General features: G+C 27.8%; 1 protein-coding gene across 1 annotated transcript in view; it reads right to left on the minus strand.

The window, feature by feature from the left end:
* Positions 1 to 2,986: 2,986 nt before the first annotated feature.
* LOC111615600 (decaprenyl-diphosphate synthase subunit 1-like) overlaps positions 2,987 to 11,043 on the minus strand; it is a 36,363-nt gene continuing 28,306 nt past the window's right edge. The window contains exons 9-11 of the mRNA XM_023357007.1: positions 10,600 to 10,713; positions 4,808 to 4,888; positions 2,987 to 4,745 (exon numbers count right to left, since the gene is read on the minus strand). Coding sequence (XP_023212775.1) covers positions 4,605 to 4,745; positions 4,808 to 4,888; positions 10,600 to 10,713 — 336 coding nt within the window. The 3' untranslated portion in view covers positions 2,987 to 4,604. The remainder of the gene's footprint in view (positions 4,746 to 4,807; positions 4,889 to 10,599; positions 10,714 to 11,043) is intronic.

Consider the following 11,043-nt stretch of genomic DNA (forward strand, 5'->3'; position numbering starts at 1 on the left):
ATATAAATAATTTTAATCGCCGTTGAATAAGAAATGTTTCTTTCACAAGAAATGTATAAAATTACAGTACTGTATTAGACTTACGGTACCTAATTTACATACTGACAGACGATAGTTAGCGTAAAAATCTCCGTAGCGTGGCGCCACGCTAGACGGCGGAAATTATATATTTAATTATAACAAAGTTACAATAAGTTAATATATAATTATATATACAGTACCTAATTTATATATAATTAATATATAATTATATGTACAGTACCTAATTTATATATAATTTATATAATACTGTCCAGACGATAGAAATCTCTCCGTAGCGTGGCGCTACGGACGGCGGGAAAGTAGTTCGGCTTCCCGATGATGTTTGAGGTGTTTATAGGAAACTTTTACTATTTTTTACAGATACCGGTAGCAATTTTTTCGTAGTTTTATAGGAATCGTAACTATAGGGACCGTAATTATAGGGGGGTCGACTGTATACATGAGCCAGCCACAGCCCGGCACATGTGCAGTTTAGGGACTACGGCTGCTTGAAATGTTTTCTTCCATAAAATTAATCAATTCTAGACTAATTTGACTCAACATTTCCAAAACATGTATAATTTTTTGGGAATAATCCACATAAACTATGCTATAAACAAAATATTGTAAAATTACTTACTGAGTGTGCACTGTTCGACAACGCCATTGCTTAAGCTTGTTTTCGTTGTGGAGTGGCGCATTGAACGGCAGGCACGTTTCCTGATAAGTTATTTTTCTGCAAAAAATTTGCTTAACTTTGGAGACATGATTAATATGAATATAATTTTTATGGCCGTTAAATAATAAATGGTTTTTAGTAGGTCCACTGCTCATTTAAACTCAAGAGTTTGTGCAATATCTGCTATTGGTCTAGCTTCGACCAATCCTATTGCAACATGAGTCACCGATGATGACTTTTTACCGTATTATACGATTGTAATTTTTTTGCTGTATTATACGAATCCATATTATATGAACCCATTTTATAGGGGGTCTACTGTACTACACAATTAGCTTTTTCATGATGTCACATAGTAAGTTTGAGCAGGAAAATAGAAATTGATGTCGAGAATCGAGGGCAGTTTTCATGCACTGCACCCAGCATTTCCAGATTGGGATCTTTTATTGACTGAGAAAATTTGGGAATTTTTTTTGGAGTGACATTTTTTTCACTTGATCTCTTTTCCATAGACTAAAATATAATTCTAAATGTCGTCAAAATTTTTAATGTTTAAATGCATTTCACATAAAAAGTTTTTCTAAAATTAACAGCAGTTAGTTTAGTACTACAAATCATTTACTGATTATTATTATATAAACTCAAAGCAGCATTGAAGCTCACTAACAAATATTACTATCTCAAATAGTTTTGCACAAACAAGCCTGTTAGGAGAGAAACAATGGCAAACTCTTATTTGATGAACTACCTGAGAAAATGATACTTAAATTAATTAGTGTTTTGGCAATAAAGGAGTGTTTTGGGTTTAAAATTATAAATAAATTGCAATTATATAATGGACTAAATAATTTAGAACTAAATTTAATTGAATATATTTTCTGTTTTTGTTTATTGAAATTTATATAATTTGGATTTTAACAGACAGTGGCTATTTTGTTTAAAACAGTGAAGAACAATAAAAGACTAATGCCTGATAAACCTGTACTTCTAAAACAATTGCTACTTTATATTCTTCAAATGAGGAAAACAAATTACACCTAATTCTGTTTTTAAATGATAGATTGGTTTCCAGAAATTAATTGTATATATGGAAATTAGAAGATTGTTGATTTCTTAGGTTCATAACCAAAAATAACGAAATCAGATTTAACAAGATTTTTCATATAAAATTTGATTAACAAATAAAAATGTAATGATTTTTTTTTAATGTACAATGTATATGAATTATAGGAACATAAATTTCATTTGAAAAACATTCTGTCCAATTTTTATATTCATTAATGTAAGTTATACATAAAATTTTATTCGCTGTCATTTGCACATGACTACAATACCACTACTATTGCTAAAAATGCTCGGCTACCATGTTCTTTCTGTAAACTCCTGAACAACATTAGCAGTAATGTCCTGTGGTGCTGATGTTGGTGGTGTTATGAACAAATTCAGTTATTAATGGCTCAGTTCGTATTGTGGCTAGGCCTTTATAAAATTCTCTACAAGATAACATTAAGTTTATTCTTCATTGGGTAATCATTTTGTCAAGTATGAGCCTAATTTGTTAGCTAGATCAAGACAACCTTTACTTTGTATTTTTTATTAAAAAAATGTGTTTTGCAAAAAATTATACAAAAAGTTTTATATGACTTTACATGAGTTGTCTTAATGAAATATGTTACAATTTTTAAAAATAATTTTCTTTTATTAAATCAAAATAGTATTAAAAAAGTTTGTGTAAAAACAGAATTTGGTATACTTACTATGTTAAAGTTGAATGATATATAGAATCTGTATATATTGAATTTATAAAATGAAATTATCTTGCATTGTACTGTACTGTACATTAGGAATTGAATTCATTTGGCAATGCCTTTATACATGGTAGCCAAAAATAACAACATAATCATAGTAATAGTAGTTACAAAAGACCACTTTCAAAACAGTACCTTCTACAAATGTTTGCAATTCATTCTTCATTGCTTTCTTGGGTCAATCATTAACTCCTCCTCAGTCACTGCCGCATCACACACATTCATATGTAGTGAATGCTTTTTTGGCTTTGATGTATGTCATATGTTTGTTGTGAAAAATGCTCTAAAAGTATTTATTTTAACATCTGATGCAGTTATGGCTGTTAAATATTTCTCTCACTATTTCTCCAATAGATGATAAAATAATTTTTGTAACAATGTCATCTTTGGCTAGAAAATGCAGTTTGTTTTTGGAATCTGACAGCATTTATGTAAATTTTTTTGGTAGTCTTTTTTCCAACAAAAATAATTATTTTAAAATTATTCTAATATAAATAAATATTTTTAGAAAAACATTGTAAGTGCTAATTTTTTGCAAATTTGTAAATATTAATGGGAAAAAATTTGACATTTTTTGGATTATCATCCCTTCTCAGTCAAATTTTTTCAGGGTTAAGCACTTTTCAAGATTCCTTCTAATTTAAATCTGGGGCCTTTTGATAAAGCTTCTGTGGGTGTGAAGTCCTATTGAGAAAGAGGCCACTGGTATTTGCATCCTAGTTCTAAATATCTAGCAAGCAAAAATATGAGAATTTATCTTTTTTCTTGCCAGACATGACATAATAAGATGAAAATGATTGTGGATGTGACTAACAAGGAATCCTATATTAATATTCTCAGTCTACCATTAAGAACAAACTCTTAATGAATCAAAAAAAATTCATGAGCATTACTTCTGTTTTATCTCTACAGATCAGAGTTTCTATGCACTGGTGAAAAGGTTGATTTCTGTGTCAATGAAATATGTTTGCTCTATGGATTGTACAAGAGAGACCAAATTTGGTTGCCAGTAATCACTCTGGGATACATTGCCCATTATCAACTGTGTCAATGAGTTCTCCAATGAGTGCAAATTCTTAACTTCCTCAGGATATTATAAGAAAGGCAATGCAAAGTAATAACATAATATGACAATAATGATATCTATTGCCATTTCATTGCAATGAGCTTATGTGATGGATTTTCAAAACCCTCTTGATGCATACAATGGTAAATCAAAACAAAATTGGAAATGACATTGGAATTGCAAGCTCTGCCTGTACCTATATATTTTCAACTGCTGTCCACATGTTACATCATTTATAAAAAATCCTCTCCAGATGTGTAGCAAACAAATGCACTCAATGATATTCTGTTTCTGCAAAATGCCATCAAAAACTACTCAAAATTTGTTAATACTAGTTGCACCACACTCCGGGTAAAATTATTTGCACAAAAGTTCCTTAAATATAATATTCTCATTTATATTATCCTTATTGTGCTTAATTTGCTATAATTCACATATTTTAATATGTGATCCAATGACCACAACTAATGAATCACTTATCCACTACATAACTTTGTATGGGAGGCTGTGACCAAATTTCAAGCATTGTTGAAAAATATCAGCAACTAGATAAATAAATTTATGAATGTTATAGAAAATTCAAGTGTTAGTTGTTGATCATGTCATATCGGCAGTTTCAAATCTCATAAGTCAAAGTATTGACTCGCCCAGATTAAAAATTATTATGAAGAATTTGTAGTAGTAAACTAAAATTTAGATTCATTTATAGAAAATTGTCTAATGTATTATCATAAATACTTCAATTTTATTCATGTTAAAAAAAACCTTGGTTTGTTCATTATGATTATTCTACATATAAACATCAAAATGTTCAAATGACTTTTTTACTAGTATTTAGACATATACTAATTAACCTCTTATTTAACAACAATGATATTGTTCATCAAACATGATCATATACTGTTCTTATCAAAATTTAACAATTAACAATTTTATTCATTTATATTAGCTAGAAAACTTCCAATTTAATATTTACCTAATTACATTTCATCATCATAATAATTAACATTAAAATTCTATACACTATAAACTAATGAGTCCTTGTTAAAACAAATTGCGTGAGAGCTATAAGTGCCTTCTTTTCAGGTGTATCTTCTAGAGAAGATATACTCTTTACTGCCTCATCACAGTGTTTTCTGGCTAGTAATCTTGTGTTTTCAATGCCATCACTCTGTTTAATGAATTTATCATGAAATACATGTTTAATTTTGTAATTCTAAATATAATACTCACATTTATAACCATTTTGTATGCTTTCTCTACATCACCAGGCTCAGAAAATCTTCTCATAATTAAATTGTTCATTTCAGGATACTGAAATTAAATATTGTAATTTGTAGAAATTCTATATTCAAAACAAATTTTTTTATTCTTGAACTAAAAAGTTCAAGAATCAATTTTCTGTAAATTTTAATCTATTTTCCTAAAATAACAAGATTTTTATCCTAATTATTAATATAAAAATGACACTACAGTTCACACAGGTCTACGATTTGCATGCCCAAAATTACAGTTCATGGTAAAGCTTATACAAAATTATAAGTACATAAACTATGGTAATTTTCAGCTAAATATAGTGAAAAATAAAAAAATAACCTCCTGCAACTGAGAACACAGGCACTCTACCAATTATCACATTTGACAATTTTTTTGATTTCAACTGAAACTAGAAATATCCCCAGTTTTTAATATACAGTCAGTTCAAAAAGTTTAGAATAATTTAACTGTATCACAAAATGTCAAACTTGAATGACAATAACTAGGTGAAATAAAAAAAATTTGAAAAAATTATTTTTAGATGAAAATAGTGTTATAGCTAAGAGTCATAATTCTTCACTTGAGTGAATGAAGTTCAAAAAGTTTAAAGTAATAAATATTGTCCAATTATAAATAATAATGCTTACAATTTACATAATTGCAGTAAATTACATCACAGTGTCATATAAATTACAATCCAGCAATTGTCAAAAGCATGGTAAAAATTATGGGCAAGAAACAACAATTAAACCTGGATCAAAGAGCCAAAATTATTGATTTACACAAAGAAAGTAGACTGCAAATGCTTTCCTCACTAAAGTGCAAAAAAAATTTCAAAAATTTAATAAAACTGGAAGTTTAATGCTGAAAAACACTAGTCATCCAAAGTTTTCTTCAAAAATGACAAAAATTAGCACTTAGAAATATTGTAAGCAAAACAGACATACAAGCTTGCAACAGATGTCACAAGAATTGAAATCCCAGTTTCAAAAACAATGGTTTACAATTATTTGAAGGAAATAGGTTATAAAGAAGCTGAACCAGAAAAGAAACCTCATCTGACAAAAGTTAAAAAGAAAAATGATTAATCTAGACCAAAAAATGCATGTTCTTTACATCTAATCAATGGCAAAAAGACATTTTAGTGACAAAAATATGTTTTGTGTTTATTTAAATTATGGAAGAAAAGTTTAGCGCTTGAAATATGAAACAATGCAGATTGTTGATAATACTCTCCTCACTAAAAATTACATATATCAGTGTTTTTCAACCTGTGGGTAGCCTTACACGGGGTTTTGCAGGTAAAAGAAAAAGACAAGTGTTTGTAGGTCCTACACTACAATAAAAAAAAAACTACAATTTCAGTGAGAAGGCTGTACCTGTTTATTTTACAATACAATTGGTTTTTTGATCAATGTTTAGGTCTCAACAGAATAAAAATTCTGGTGACCCCCGAGGACCATATTAAAACTATATCAGTGATTTTAAAAACTACGTATTTAATTTTCTAACTTCTAAAGGGGTCGCATATTCAAGAAGGTTGAAAAACACTGACATATATTATTGATTTTTTTACAGTAAATCTTACAAGAAAAATAAAAGTATTTTCAAAATTAAATAATTCAGGTAAAGATTAAAAAGCATTCTTCATTGAAATCCATTTATGCTTGTAGGTCAGTACTCTGCAACTATTACTTATCAAACAATCCAGGTTGTTTACAAATCATTACATTTCACACTGAAGTTATGATGTGAAGTTCACTTCACTATATGGACATGGAAAATGGTGATATTTTAAAATATTTTTTCATTCTAACAATGAAAGATCTGATGATGTGATCTTTCAGCAGGATGGAGTTCATACTTGCAAACAAGCCAAAGAATGGTTTACATCTAAAAAATAAAGCTGTTGGATTGACCCTGAACTCACTTAGACTTGTTTCCAAATGAAAATTTTTGATCCATTTGTAAAAAAGATTGCAATAATTAACCAACCAATAAACAAAATTCAAAAGAAAAAAAAAATGTACAAAAATTTGCTCTGAAGTTAGTCTTTAAAAATTTTATTCTTTTTGGCATACTATCAATAAGTGATTGAAATTGTTCATTTGTAATAACCAACTATTAGAATAAAATAGTCTATACTTTTTGATCATCATTCACTTAAGTAAATATTATGACTCTTGAACATTTTATTTAGAAATTAATATTTTTAGATTTAGCTTAAAGACAGGCTAAATATTCCTTTATTCAATTTTCTTATAATTTTTTATTTCATCTAGTTATTGTCATTCAAGGGTTAACTCTTTTTGAACTGATTGTACGATACATCCATGAAGATTACTTGTTTTTTCAATATCTACCAATTTCCTATATCCAAAATTGAATTTTAGATTACAACCCAAAATAGCAATTTTCTTGAATAAAAAATGCAACCTACAGCTTTAGTGTCCCAGAATAACCACATGAAGGCTCATTGAAATTAGTGAAATACTTTTCTGAGCCACAAGACAAATACTAATAATAAAAGATAATTCAAACAACTGTCTATTGGCGTTAGAGAGAAATATGTTTAATTCATGAGTACTAGCATTCTGTTTGCCATTTTGCATGAAAATGCATGTAAAATGGCAAACAAAACACTAGAAATCTAAAGATGAAAAATTTGTAAGCAGTCTAGTGAACAGTGGCATAAAGCTATTGTTCCTTGTGTTGTCTAAAGTATGGAATTATCTGTAAGTGTGTAAGACAGAAATCCACTTAAGTAGAAAGTTTATAGACTCCCATTCAATTCTGGCTTTTATAGGTTTTTTTATCTCTATGTAAATGTAATAAAATGCATTATGTTACTTTAATATTAATAAGTTAGTTGTTGTCCAATTTCTTTTGCTAACAATTTTTCTCTTTTAGTTTTTTAAATATAGAATTGGTTTTTTCATCTTGTTATTAACTACAACATTTAAACTAGTAATTGATTAACTTATGTAATATTCATCAGATCAAACACCTAGAGTAGATATGTTTTCTCAGGAGTTCTATGTTCCTGAGAAGACTTATCTGCTCTAGATATGATATCTCCTGTCTCCAAGAGGCAGAAAAAGCACATGAATATGAGAAATACACATTGATTCAAAAGGAACAATTATTTGCTTATTATATGTTTATTGCCACTGATGTTTAAAGCTCTTCTGTCACAAATTTTCACATCTTTGCAATCACTTTTCACATGTAAATTTGGTAAGTCACATATACAGATCACAGAGTTGAGATCCCGATCATGTGCTTTTCATGCTAACACTATGTGATAGTTTGTCCAAGGTAGTTTCTAATTTGTTAAGGAAAAAATTGATAATATAAAAATGGTTGAAATTAGTTTATAATTACATTTAAAAATGGTAATCCAGTACTTTGTAACTTTTATATTTCATGTGTGTCAGAAAAGGTTGTAGAGCACTAATCTACAACCTAAATGGATTTGAATGAAGAATGTTTTTAACTTTCAACTGAATTATTTTATGATAATACTCTCCTCATTCTAATAATTACATATATTATTGGTTTTTTTTTACATTAAACTTTACAAAAAGATAAGGTATTTTCAAAATTAAATAATTATGACGTTATGAAACAACTGATACACAAAATAAATTACAAAGAGGTAACCTTTGAATAGTTAAAACTTCATATTCAATTGAATGAATGGAATCATTCATATGGCTGAAAACAAAAATTAAACTAATATGAAATACTAATCATATATACATAAATATATTTTATATATTTACATGCACTTGTGTTTACATGTACTCTAGATTTGTATTTCATCTTAGTTCAATCTTTGGAACATAGATTAATATGGCCAAAAATATTCATATCAATATAAAATTTTAACTGCTCAAAAGTTGTCTATTCTTAATTTATAATAATGTCATTGAAAACAAATATTGGTATTGAGTCCTAATAACAAAACAGAATAGAGTTCTTTGAGAAGAGACGGAAATAAACAATACAGACTTATTCATATTCAAATAGCTAATATAGCTCATAAGATAATATATTGGTTTTGTAATAATATGTATATTAAAGTTCTTAAAATACAATAACTTGAAATCAGTAGTGTCAACCTTTATTTGTAGATCTATTTCATCCTTTAAAAATTAGGCAAATAACACAAGTTGGCTCGCTGGTGGTTAAAGTTTTAAAAGAACCAACTTGTTTTGTTTGCAGAATGAATCTGGAAAAAGATACATAAGAGTATAGTGAAATTGTGTTCATTTTTGTATAGAGATGCCACAAAAAGACATCTTTGTATATTATTTATAGAACTTTAAATATTCATGATCTTTTAACAATGGAGTAACCAACAATAAAGATTGGCACTGTTGATTTCAAGTAGGGTTTCTCATTTCCCAGGATTCTGGGATAAAAGTGAACTGTTTCCTGGGAGAGAATTAATTATTTTTAAGATATACAAAATATCTTGAACTCAAATGACTAAAAAATGAAAAATAATTATGAGTAGTTTAATATGTTCTGTAACCTCCAAAATCATATTAATAATGCTACGTAAGATATATATTAAAAATTACCTTTGAATTATGTAGAAATTTTCACAAATAGAAAAAATTTATTAAAGTTTGCTGAAAAATGCATACAACAACAACAACAAAATGCTTTGAATTGAGTTGAAAATTAAATAAAGATGAACGTAAATCAAACTTCTAACTTAAAAGGTAATTTTCGTTTTTTAAATAAAACACATAATACAAAATATTATTGTAAATTTTTATAAAGATTTTAAAAAGCAAAGATGGTCAATACTCCAATCACTCAATCTGATTCTTATTTTAGTAATGTAAAGTCCCGCTACTGAGAAGCCCTTTCCAATTCAATTGATGTGAGTGGAATTGTGTTTAATGCATTTAAGAGAAGACAGATATGTGTTTTTTTTCACCTGTAGCTTGGAAGATTTCTAGTTTGTTTTTGAGATTGTAGTACTTCTTTTGCTTTCTAGTATTCTTGATTTGTCTACCTCAGCTGCTTTAATAGAAACATCAAGTTTGTAGCCCAATAATTCGGCAGTTTGTTTGTCTTTAATAATCAGGTTTATGAAGAAAAACATCATACTTGCAGACTTCGTACTCATTTGTATCCTTGCCTAATTTGCACAACCTGGCGTTACACAGGTATTGAAGCTACCGGGCATGGTTAAAAATTAAGACAGCATAAGCACAATTATTCCAGATATTACAGGTTCTGACAAGAAATTTCACAGTCCTGCCACAAATAAGCTACATATTGATTATTGACCATTTATGACATGCCATAACGAGGAAAAATTTAAAAAACTAATAAGTAGGTTTAAAATTAATAAATACAAATGTATTCTGACAGTGAATGAGTTAATTATGCTTTCTATTTGCAAAATTTACTCAATCTTATACTTTACTCAACACAAAATAAGAAAAAAGTGAACTTTTAAGAAATTTGCGAGATTTCCCGGGTTAAAAAACAACCGGGATCCCGTTTGAGAAACCCCAATTTTAAGTGATCCTACTTTAGCAATATTTTTTAAGAAAAATGTTACTTCTTTTTAGAAATTTTAAAATAGTTCATTGTTTTTTGGATTTTGTTTTTATAGTTAATATTTCTTTTGTATATTAATTTTGTTCTTTTCTTCTGACTACAAATCCAAAATATTTCATAAACCATTATGATATGCTGTTTTATAACAACAATAAAAAAAAATTAAGATCATGAAATCTTACTTTTTCACAAGCAAACAGAACTGGAGCAGTTGCTAATCCTAACTGTAAATCAACTGTTGTAGGCTTACCCATTTGCACTTGACTGGATGCAAAATCTAATAAGTCATCGATAAGCTAAAAATATTAAAATATTAATAATTATTATATAAAATAAGAGAGAACCAAAAAATATTCTCTATTTAAGAGAATAAAATTATAAGAAAAAAACTTTAAAATAATTACATAATTTGAAAAAGTTTAATTTAAATTGTATTCAAATTAGTAAACTTCTACATTAAATGAATTTTAAAAAATTAAAATTCAATAATATGGATTATTATTCATTATAAGCTAAATGTAACAGAATAGATTATTTGTTTTACAATTTGCAAACACAATGAAATTTTATTTTTAAAAAATATGTATAAACAGTTTTCTTATTCTATTTTTTTTTTTTTTTTATTA

This window comes from Centruroides sculpturatus, unplaced genomic scaffold (genome assembly GCF_000671375.1).
Source record: "Centruroides sculpturatus isolate CEXI.00-Female unplaced genomic scaffold, Cexi_2.0 scaffold19, whole genome shotgun sequence".
Classification (NCBI taxonomy): Eukaryota; Metazoa; Arthropoda; class Arachnida; order Scorpiones; family Buthidae; genus Centruroides; species Centruroides sculpturatus.